This window comes from Sipha flava, unplaced genomic scaffold (genome assembly GCF_003268045.1).
Source record: "Sipha flava isolate LNK unplaced genomic scaffold, YSA_version1 34_pilon_pilon, whole genome shotgun sequence".
Classification (NCBI taxonomy): domain Eukaryota; kingdom Metazoa; phylum Arthropoda; class Insecta; order Hemiptera; family Aphididae; genus Sipha; species Sipha flava.
The window spans coordinates 1,987,348-2,000,695 of NW_020273045.1; the positions used below are offsets into that span (position 1 = coordinate 1,987,348).

The following is a 13,348-nucleotide window of genomic DNA, read 5'->3' on the forward strand; positions in this document are numbered from 1 at the left end:
ATATATATATATATATATATATATATATATATATATATATATATTATATATATTATTTATTAACACTTTTTATAAAATTTGTCTAATTGATACTTTTATAAAACAGATAAAAGTTTTTTAATTTTCTATTAAGCCAAATGAAAATGTCCAACAAAATGAATTTTAAAAATTAAACATAGCATAATTTTTTTAATTTTTATGAACTTTATTTTAATGATTCCAATGAAAATTTCTGGTCTAAATAAACAAACGATAATTAACCGATAATTTGAATTAGGGGTAGTCTTTTTTAATTTTATTTCAGAAATGTATTTGTCATATAAAATAATATTTATAAGATCTATCAAATATTAAAATATGTATATTTTATGTATATGTATATGGTACTACATACGGTTTTAGAATCGACTCGATAAATAAACCAATTATAGTCTGAAAATAGTAAAAGATTAACATTTGTAATGAAACTAATTTTTCGAAATATTTTTTTGTATCTTTTGGATACTTTTTAATTTATATGAAATATATATTTTTTAATTTCTTTGGTTGTAGTTTTTTTGTATAAATTTGAAGATTACGGGTACTCCTCGGGATAGTTTGGTAGTTTTATTTCGGAATTAAAAATATACCAAGAAGACCGTTGCTGTAAAACTGCAGTTATTATAACAATTTTCTCGGTTGAGTAAAATTATTTGAACAAGATAAAACAAAACAACATAATGAACGTTCTTAAACGTTTTCTTGGGTAAACGTATATTTTTAAAAGTGAAGCGTTGCGTATTTCTTTTTTCTCTCTTTTTTTTTCTTGATAATGGTTACGCGCCTTGGTGGTTTTCCTTTTAGCGAACAAAAGCCGATCCTTTTCCGGACAATAATAATAATAATATCGTTCTAGATATTCAGTGGAGAAAATGCTATATTAAACCAAAATTCCAGCTTTAATCGATTATTTTGTCTTCGAAAACTTGCCATAGTGTGTACACTGTCGTCATCATAACGGTAGTTAGACATCACCAAATACTATGTGTATATATATTAATGTATGTATGTATACCAGGGCGTAACTAGAAATTTTTTTTTCGGGGGAAAGGGGTTGAATAATTTTATTACAACATCATCTAATTGTATTTATTTCACAAGATCATAATTTTGGTTGTAACTAATTTTATAGTTCTAGATAGACTACACTGCACTTAAATTGCATAAAAATATTAAAAAAATGCTTTTTTCTAAGTTTACGACATTTTGGGGAGAGAACATCCAAAACTCATTCCCTAGGAACACCCCTGTATGTATGCATAATACAGTGCAAAGTATCGGGAGATGTGTATTTTTTAATTTAGAGTATTTACTAATAACAGCCAATAGTTATACGAAATCAGTAAAATATATCATTTGTATCGTCAAGTGAAAGTTTATATGCGAATTAAAAATATTTCATAATCTAGATTCTAAAATATAAAGATATTTTCTATAAATTGTTGATATTGTTTTGAATAGTCATATAAAAATTAATTATTTACTAAATTAATTATCCTTATCAAAAAAAGAATCATATTAAATATGCAATATTTCTTAGTACACGAATTGTTATTAAACAAAATGCTATTTATTTGAGTTAAATTAAGTAAAAAATTAAAATTATTTGGACACTCGATCATATTAAAAGTAAGTATGGATACTGTTTTTTTTTTTTCTTTGTTAAGGTAAATCTTCATCAACGATTTTTCTTTTATCAACCTTTAAAGAGTCATGATTAGGTATTTAAAATTATTTACTACGATTTTACTATTTAATGATACGGGGCAAAGGTAACATTTCATTTATTATAAAATCGTTTTTTCTTTTCATTTTAGTTCCATTTAATTTCCGATTTAGATAAAATGGAATGGCTCTTTTTCTTCTTTGATGAAATGTTTCATTCAATGTCTTATTGTATACATTAGATAAACTATTTGAAACTTTCCTCTTGTATTCCAGATTATTTTATACTTTAATCGAAAGTGATTTATTCGCTGCCACAACACTTGCGGTACTTGACTATAGTAACACACCAATTAAATTACTCAAAATACTATTTTTTATTGCCTAATTACCTCAACACCAATACAACTAAACAAGATTTTTTTTGTTAAATCAAAAATTCAAATTATTTCTTCACTCCATTTATATATATATATATATGATATATTTTTTACTCTTTTAAAGCGTCAAAAATTTTTTCAAATTGTTTTCCTAAAAGTAAATGCAAATAGATTCAAACAACATTTTTTATTTTATTAATTAACCCAATATATAATATTTGTTTTATTGTTCAATATTAAAATTAAAATAAAATAAAAAATATTTTATCTCATAATTAGTGAAATTTCTAAACATTTGATAAAAATATTTTCGGTCAATTAAATAAATTATTTAAAATTATTCCAATGTGTAAAAATCGTATTTATTATTTTTAAATGTTCGGTATACTCAATAAACTATATACTTTTTATTTCACGAAAAACGTAACGTTTTTTAATTATTAATATTTAGTTATGAACGTACATTGTACAATAATTTAATGTGTTAATGAAAAAATTCAACATAATATTGAACGCCAATTACAAATATATTTAATAGATTTATATATATATATATATATATATATATATATATATATATATTATTTTAATTGATGAATAATGATTCTTTTGAATTCATTTGATCAGGCAGATGTAGTCTAGTACATATTATATTTGAGGTTTTTGATATTAAATTTTTAATATGTATATATATATATATATTTATACTGATATACAAAATATCTTTATACTATGAATTTATATATTTATTATAAATTAAATTATTTAAATTTAAAGTATAATTGTTTTTCTTATAGTTCAAACTTAATTTTAATTGTTTTGCACGTCTTTCTAATAATTTAATATTTTGTATAACTCATATACGTAGATACGCAATTTACCATGTTACATTAAACATACATTGAACTTCATTCATGCAAGACATTCACAAAGTTTTTCATCAATGTATAATAGATTACCAGTGTCGTGTTAATTTAATATGACTACCCATTTCGATATATCAAATGGAAACCTCTTAATATTATAAACGATGTAATATCCAAGGCGTTGTGCTATCATATATTTTTTATTGAATTCTTACTTATCTGTTAAATAATAAATGAATAAAGTTAACAATGAAAAATTAAACACAAATTAAAAATTAGCAAATTATTAATTAATACTCGTAAATTAATGGATAAATAAATAAATAAACAAATAGTTTATAAATAGAAATGAATAAATAAATATAAAGTATATATATTATATCACGATTTTACTGAATTTTTATACACTTGACTTCGCGGTTACACGAAGAGATATCACGCTCACGTCGGACATCTTAATACTTCGTACCGAATTAGTAGGCCACACGGTGTGTACTGCGTTTGTGTGTATGCGTTAGCGGCAACGTGTATAATCATGACATTTTATATGCCTAGGAATTTTATATGATACCAAACATATTCGGCAATCTATCAAATTATTTAAACGATCTAGGCGTTATGTGAAACGCCAAACAGATAATGTGTTAAATTCTGTACTACTGGGCATTCTTTATTTGTAATTTTCACATTTCAGTGTTCCATAGGGTGTTATGCGAGGATAATCATCGTTTCAGTAACAACAAAATATAGCGTATTGCAGGAGCGGCTTGTACCTATGAAAGACGGAACGTCCAAAACAATTCTAAATGAGTTACTAAACAGTATTTTATATGTAGCAAGAACTCAAATTTTAAACGAAATTAATAATTCAGATTTTTTTTTATCTATTATTGTTGAAGAAACCAGTGAAATTTCAAATAAGTTTCAATCAGCATTAATATTTCGTTATGAAATGAATGGAAAACCCTGTAGAACGTTTTTGGAGATATTTCTACCCTAATGGCCACAAAGCAGTTTCATTAACCCAAACAATTTTGAAGGAAATGAACCCTATACTAGGAAAAACGCCTGAAAAATTGATTGTGCAATCATATGATAGTACTGCAGTCATAAGTGGTCAGCAATCTTAAATTAACGTGAAAATAAAAGAAAAATATCCATACGCTTATTTTAAACGTTGATACGCTCATTAATTAAATTTAACATTAACTCAAGCCTCCTCTCAAAAAAAACAAGTAAAAATATTTTTTTTTCCAATTTGTCTGAGATACCAGTATTTTTTCAAATTCTCCACAAAGAGTAACTGTACCAGATGATATAGTTGGTTCTCGTTTACCAAGAGTAGCAGTTCAAACACGTTAGCATTTTAATATAAAGACAATAAATACAGTATATAAGAATGGAGTTGTGTTAATTTAATGCATAGAGAAAATAATAGATAGTTCTATACAATCTAGTACAATTAATCAAATTACTGGACTTAGACGACTTTTAACCAGGGTTTAAATCAAAATAATATATATTGTTTACCGTTATGGGACATTATAAGCATGTTATAAGCAATTGAGCGTTTAATGTTATAAATAATTTAAACGTTATTTAATTTAAGCATTTAAATTTTATACAAATTTAATTGTTTAAAACATTTTTCGTTAACCGTTATTGACAATTAAAACGTTATGAACAATTTAGCGTTTTACGTTTAGCGTTTTGCGTTATTTAAATTAGTGTATAATTTGAAACGTTTTCAAATGTAGTATTTAGCAATCAATACTACTCGTATGTAAAAAAAACATTTTTTTTTTTTTTAGCTTAACGGTCCATTAAAATAAATAAATATGTAAAATAACATTACATATTTTAAATATTATGTATACGAGTATGAAACGATATTTTCTTTTTGTAATTCTTATAACTCATAATATGCAACAAATATTATTTGTTGTACTAGGTACAACAATAAAATGCACATACCACGTAAAATATGTATTTATTGTAAATTTATAACTAATGTTTCATCAGTGTTCACCGAAATTATTTTTGATGAGGAATGCTATCAGTTTTTCAATCAAGATCGTTTAAGGACTGAGTTAGAAGTGCATTATTCACGTGATGACTCCGTAATTTATCTAGTGTTATTTCTACGTTAAATTATATCATAAATAACAATATGGAAGATACATTTAAAGAAGTAACTAAACTTCTAAAACTCTTGGCATGCATACTAATGATATATTCAGAGGCTGAAAGAAGTTTTTCGACGTGGAAGAGTATTAAGCCGTGTTTGAGAAGTACTATGTGTGAGGATAGACTTAATGCATTGACTGTGTTAAGTGTAGAAATGCACATGATAATTTATATTATACACGATGTAGTATTTTTGCAATACTCGTGTATTATTAATATTTTAAAAAAAAGTTTCGGAACTTTTTTTTTATAATGGGCTAAATCTGACAAATGTAAAACTATCGCTATCGAATAAGTTTTTATCTTATAATTTAAAAGTAAAAAATAATAATTTAAGATAGTTTTTTTTTTTTATTGTATAACCATTTAAATTAATCGTTTTTGTCAAATAATTATTACTTTAAAAAAAAAAAAAAAATTATCAAACTGACATACATTTTTGGCACGAAAAGAAGGTTTTCGTGTTTAAACTAGCTCAACAGAAGTAAAAACATAATTAAGTTACTATAAACTAATCACATACTCGTATTAAAACCTTATAAAGATTATAAAATAAAAATTATATATTTCATCTGAAAAATATTTTTATTTTTTTTTTTGTGATAAATATTAATTATAATAACAATTGAAAATATGTAGCCTTAAAAATAATGCTGACGATACATATTCATGTAGAACTTATGGATTATAGTTTAGACGTAAAAAAATAAATTATTTTTTCACATTAAATTGAATACGAATAATTTTATCAGTCAGAATTCAAATCACCAAGATACAAATAATATATTCACGTCGCCTTTTATCAAATCTCCTTTTTACCTTTCAAAAGTTTTTTTACGCTCCATCACTGATTCTAATAATATCCTATTACCAAATAACTCTACAGACGATAAGCCATTTTCTAAATTTATTTCAGATCTTTTGGCATTAATAAATCCCTTCATTTCCGTTTTAACAACTGTTCTACATAAACAGCTTATTCCAATCCATATTATTTTCCACCCTATTAATTTAAACTGTCACATTTCTTATCACTGAATATGTTATCTGTGACTTTAAAACTATATAATTCCTCAACCCATATTTTATTAATTCTATAATGTTGTTATCTTTATTATTAAATTTCAATGAAGTTATTTTATGATAATGATTAATGTTTACTGATGTTATAATATATATAGTTAGTGATATTTTACATACGATTTAATTGTTGAGCCGTAATAACTTTGTGTTGAAATCTTAATAAAAATAAATATATCAGTAATGCATTTTAAGAATAATTCAATCACCTATTGATCTGAAAAAACAACGAACTTCTACATAAGTAATGTAAATGTTTTCGTAGAAAGCAATTTTTTAATTTGTAATAATGTACACACGCACATAAAAATGTACAATTATTTGTTATACGAAATGTTGCATTTGTATCAAATATATAGGTAGTTGAGTGCTAACGTTTTAACAATGTCTGTTGTAGTAATGCGTTTATATATACGTGTATACATTTTAACCATGCACGCGTTTTCGTTAAGCGATTTGTGCAAAACGAATATGTATAATATAAAGGTATATTAAGCTGTGTCGTTGCAACAAAAAAAATTATGCGCATACGGAAGTAATAATTATTATAACACAAGTCATTAGTGTGTTTCGTACTGTTTGCGAATTATTACGCATCGTTGGTTGGATACGGTTAAGAGTAATCAATTACGAACGAATTAACAATAGTATCTACCCCACTGTTGAGTACATTAGTTCTTATCCACAATACTTATCTACCACTTTTTATAACGTACACACATCCTTTTGCATCCTCGAAGATAATATTTTGCATAACGCATAACAGGAGCGTACCCAAGAATTGTTTATGAGGGGGGGGGGGTTCAAAATGTTTATTTTATCTATTCTCTAATTATAATTATAGTTTAACCCAATACCAAAAAATTACTGTTAATATACTGTTAATGTACTATAGTATGGTTTATACATTTTAGGTATATTATATAATTTATAAAATTTGTATATTGAATATAATGGGAAATTAAAATACACCATATGCTATTATTATATTATTTACTATTAAACCGTTGAGTATGTATAAATTTCAATGGGGGGGTCCGGACACGACCCCCCCTTGGGTACGCCCTTGACGCATTATATCCTAAATACGAAATCGAAGACTTATCGTCGTTTAAAAACGTTCCGTATCACTTCGACGAACTTCACCACCACTCGACCGTACAGCAATAATGCGCCAATCCGACAGCAACCAATACGTGGATTTTGAATAGAACGGAGCGTAATATTTGGTACGGAGGAACTAAGGGCTACAATATCGATTTATACAAGGTTCGTACGTGGTACGCGATTTTTTTCACCAAAGTATTTTTATTCTACGGATCAACAGTTCTAAGAAGAAAAAAATTGTTCTGGACACAGGTGGAGGAAAATGTACTAGTTTATCTGTTATACTTTCATCTTTTGTTTCCGTGACATGTCGAAAAGAGATTTTCGCAAAGGAAAAAAAACGACAAAAAAAAAACAATTAGTTCTTCGTCGTTTGTTTTATGGAATGAAAAACAACAAACTTCTTAATGCAGTGAAATGTAAATGCGCACCGAGGCACTGCAAACCAATTATGAGAATATCTACTCGAGATGTTATATGGCCGAGCACAGGATAAGCGGACGCGGACGTATTATTACGAAGAACTTGAACGATAAAAAGGAAGAAACACAAAGAAGGAATAATAATTTGTCGTTCGGCTTGATATACCGGAGTTTAATATAATTTGTTGAAAAACTGAACAACTGAAATTGACTTTGTTATTTTCACATGCCGTATAACGGCAAAGTGCCGTTAAACATATGTGGTTTAAAACGATACAGAGCGAGGGCGTAGTATTATTATGTACGGCGACTGTATCAAGTTTTAGTGTACACCAATAGAAAATATCTAATAATTCGGTACTAATATATAAGATATTAATTTAATTGTTTACCAACTACTCCGTGGACGAGTTTGTTTACTCGCCGCAGTGTTTGCGTTTTGTATTACATAAAATCGTTAAACAGTAACAATTAAAACAATTGAAATTTCTCCGTGTACTCGAGTACGATGATTTCAGCACAGGTTCTTCGAAAGGTTAGTACGAAAATTACATTATCACTCTCGTACGGTCTTGTATGACGTTATATTTGTAAATTTGTTGCGTTTTACGAACATTTTTTTGAACATCAGCTTTATGTTTTAAATTTATCATAATGACAAAATGTATGAACATTTTACACGGCGAGTAGGTACAGTTTATGTGTGTACATTTTTATTTCAGTATACGATGTCTTTATATTTTTTTATTTTTTCAAATAATTTGCTTAGGAGGCCACTTGGACAATTACGCTCTAAACGACGGAGACATACGAAATCTATGGATTTATACGTATTGAATAATTAAATACCAATAGACGAATATTACTCAGTGGTTTATCTCATTATTGAAAGTACCTACGAAATTATATAATGCTGGTTACTATTTCGATATATGTCCATATTAAATAATGTAAATTTACCCAGAAAAATAAATCACATGATATCTAAATAATTTGTGCTTTCCAGTTCGTATTTTCGTGAGTTATTTTGGTTAATAATAATAAATCATTATTTTTAAAACAATACAATAGGTACATTTTTTTTATTATTTTCTTCGAATGGAAAATTATATAAATACACACACATTTATAGGTAAATACGTGTACGTTAAAAATTAAAGTTTGTTTGTTAAATATGATTTGCTCTGATACTATTAAGTAAGAATACGTAGTCGTAACGTGCATAATATGCACATGATATATGTATATATACTTAATACATGTAATGACTTTTATAATTTTGCAATATAATACAGTTTTTAAGTAATATGTACATTATTATTTATTTATTTATTTATTTTTTTATTTTTTCAGTAAATTTTGATCATTTTGAAATTCTGCGGGCAATTGGTAAAGGCAGTTTTGGTAAGGTGAGTAAAAACCATATTTAGTTTAAGCTTATTTCATTGAGATGAAATCGATTTATTACGACTTTTTACTTTTATGATTTATAATATTATTATTTAACATTAAAATTCAAAATTGCTTTAAATTGCCGATTGCAAACTATTCTTCATATTTGATTCTTTAAATATAAATCGAATATAAACTAAAATATGCTTTTTTAAGTAAATTTTCAAATGACACAATTTTTATTTTTCTACTCGACTTGAGATTCCTATTATTCATAAACATCATTAAATCATGAAAATGGTACGTTTGAGAAAATTAGAAAACATTTCCCAAGAACTACGGTTCATTATCACATTAAACAATTTTATGAATTCGTAGGTTTGATTTTTACACACATCCTCAACTATTCATTGAAATTGTTTAAGTTTTATACTTAATTAAAAAATACTCATATTTAGCTAAAAAGAAACTAAAATATACATGATTTTTATTTTAAGTTTTTTTTATTTATTATTATAAATCATTATAAGAATTGTAATATTATAAATTTATTATTTTTTTTAAATGTACTACAGTGGTTTTATTACATTATTACATTATTAGTGACAAAATGGTTTTTTTTTAAATTTTTTCAAACTTGTAGCTGCGTCTGTCATCCGAAAGTACATTTTTGTGGTGTGAGAATCTATTGATGTATTGTATATATTGGAGTATATATGAAGAATGCAAGATCTTCAACCTTCAAATCTTTTCCTACTCCTTCCATGGTATTTACTTCACCGGAATTTATTTTCAAAATCTGTACCAAAGTTTTAAATCCAACATTTTTTTTAATTACGTACTGATATTTTTTATGAATTTCTTTTTCTACTATTTTTAAATAAAAAGCCATAAAAGAAACATTGATTGATCAAATGGTTATATATTGTGGAATAATTTGCTTTATCTAACTTTTCGAAGATCAATAAAAATAATTTACCTGGTGAATTTTTATCAAAAATACCAATAATCACATTTACAACATATCGGTCTTCGCAATATGTTGTTTCATTTATAGAAACAAATATTTTTTTGCTAATTACATTATTCCTAATATTTTTTATTATTTCTTTATAGCAATCGGTTAAATATTTTTTTGCGTAATGTTGACTCGTATTACGAATTATTGTATTTTTTACTTTGTGGAAAGGAACATTGGCTTTTAAAAACACTATGCGCATACCAATGTAATATCATGATTTTTTACCATCCACATTGGAAAATAGATGTTGTGACTGAGTTTGCTTCTGTCGATCAGCTGTACGAATATATTTTGCCATCTTTAAATGTTGTTCGACGGTAAAACGACGTTCACATCTGACTTTAGCTTCACATACCTTACAATATATTACCAAGCCATCCGTAGTAAAAAAAATCATTTCCAAACTCGTTTACAAAACTTTTAAAACAAATTGAACAAGATGACTTAGATTTAGGTATTTTAAAATAAAATTGAAGCTGACCACGGATAAATATACTCGTTACGACTGACTTTTAAGACGGAAACACGGCGATGAAAGTCGTATTAATACATCGTCTGGTCTTCGCCACATACGCATGGCACGAACTGAATACAAAATGAATACGTTATCTAATATTGTTATAAATATTAGGGACAAATAAAATTTAAAAATATTATATGGATAGGTAAGTGATACAATTATAAATAATACTGATAAATTGTATAGTTGTGAGTTTGTTAATTTAAATTGTTTTTAAAAAATTCAAAAATGTAATGAAATATGCATTTATATTCATAAAATCCCAAAATATGCATTTAAAATGAAAAACCATTAGATATGCAAAAATATACAAATTAAAAAAACAACATTATTTGATTCAGTAGAACATGAATAAAATTTGTGTCCAGGTCAGCATTAAATTGGATAAATAAAAAAAATATGCAATTGCATACACATCCGAGCACTAGTTGTAATCATTGACATTCAAAATAAAAAAATTAACTGCGTAAATGTAGTTTATTATATTATAAAAATTGTACATTAAAATGATTTACTCAAAAAGAATAAAATTTTATTAAAATTCCAATGAATGCTATTATGCATAATAATACTTTTATGTATTAATAATGTATTAGTTTACCAATACCTATTGTATTATAAATTAAGACATGCGTATTGTTTTACACAAATCAATATTTATTTTTGGTAAAGTTATTTATTGTATATTTAATGTTTTTTTGGGGTTTTGTTATACAAAACAAAATACCGTAATAAATATTACAATGAAATCTCTCTTAACGAATACCTCTAAATAGTTTACATGTTTTGGGGAACGGGGAGATTTTCACTAATTTTTTATTGGAAAATCTCTAAATATCGAACGTTTTTATGGAATTTTAATTTTTGATTTTAATCATTTCTATTGTAAATTTAGAAAAATAATTGTGGAATGTCTTGATAAAATTCTACACTTGTAAATTGTATTTTATTGATATTACCCATTATGTATTATTAAACTGTTATACATTATCTTATCCGTCCAGTAATGGAAATTTTATGACGTTGATGTTGGAAGTCTACAAATAGCATTGGCAGCAGGGAAGGGTTTATGTAAAAAAATTTCTTCTATCGAAATATAGAAATTATTTTCTAGCACAAGGAATTAGAAAATGTACTAACTTACGAAATGACTTCGCGTCAAACTACGAAACAATCTAAAGTAACTGATTTTTTTAATATATGTTTTAATTTTTATATAATAATAATTAATATAAGAAATATTATAAGATTATCGTCGTAAATACAAAAAGCATGGTCAAAAAAAGTTGAAAACGCCTTATACCTAATAGTTCAATTATTAATTTAATATCATATGTACTCAACTTAATAATAGTTTTAAAAAATTATTGTACAATAAATATTTAGTTACAAAATAACTTGTTTGATTTATCAAACTTTGCTATGAAATAATTTTTAACTTATTAATAAAATAAAATAATCACTATGTTATATTTGGAACTTTCTGGTGGTAAAAGAGTTATTTAATAAAATATTTCATAAATCCTACTGCAAAAACAAAATTATTGGTCTAATGCAAATTTTATTTATTACTTTATTTTTAGGAAATTATACTTAAAATTTTTTTATATAAAAGACTTAGCTGTATTTTCAACCATACGTCAAATATATTAGAATAATGTTCCAAATAAAAAAAAAATCTGATTATTTAACAAAATTATCGAAAATTTAAGGATTTACAAGAAATAGTTAAAGGATATTTTTTAGAGGTAATAAAAGTTGTACAATTAAAATTATATTTATTTTTATGTGGATTTAATATTTAATAATTTTTAATAAATATTAATTGAATTTGAAAAACCAACAATCTACTCTCATCAGTCATTTTCAACCCTTTTGCGGCACGTTGAAGGGGGTGAGATATCATCAAAAAATTTAACCTAAATTATTTTCTTATACTAATGAACAGAAGGGAAGGCTGCTTGAAAAGAAGCATTTAATTAGTTTTTTCTTCACCTATATGCTTACCTATATATATTACCTATGTGGTCCCTAATATATATAAATATATATATATATAAAACTGGTATATAATATAATATATCATATATACAACACTAACGTCTAGAACTATTGCATTTTTTAATAGCCAATTTAAATTAATTAAATTGAAATTTTTTTTTTTTAAAATATGTTAAAAAAAATTTCATGTAAATATGATAATGTAATTAATATGTGCAAATATAGTTAAACCTCTACATACTCTAATTACTTTTGATTTTTCCTAATGTTGCAAATAGCATTTAAATAATAAAACTGTCTAAACTAATAAATCACAAATGAAATATGAAATTATTTCGTTATTGTTTAACTGTGTAAGACATTTAAATTAACTGGAAATCGAGTTTATGAATATTCCAACAACAATTCTTGAATGTTTATAAATAAATAATAATATACCAGAGATATTATTTTATCTAAATTGTATTTTGAAAGTTTTACATTGAAGTTATATTGTTATTTGGTGCTCATTATATATTTTTTTTTCTATACTATTAATAAATAAATTATATTATTTAAAATTAAATCATATATTCTCAATATCCATAGAATATAATTTTCAATTTACACTAAATTTCGTATACAGTAAACTATATTACATTGATTAGTTTTGTAATGACCAAATAATA

General features: G+C 25.2%; 1 protein-coding gene across 1 annotated transcript in view; it reads left to right on the forward strand.

The window, feature by feature from the left end:
* Nucleotides 1–13,348, forward strand: part of LOC112687498 (serine/threonine-protein kinase 32A) — a 119,110-nt gene that overhangs the window by 75,948 nt on the left and 29,814 nt on the right. The window contains exon 3 of the mRNA XM_025560229.1: nucleotides 9,100–9,155. Coding sequence (XP_025416014.1) covers nucleotides 9,100–9,155 — 56 coding nt within the window. The remainder of the gene's footprint in view (nucleotides 1–9,099; nucleotides 9,156–13,348) is intronic.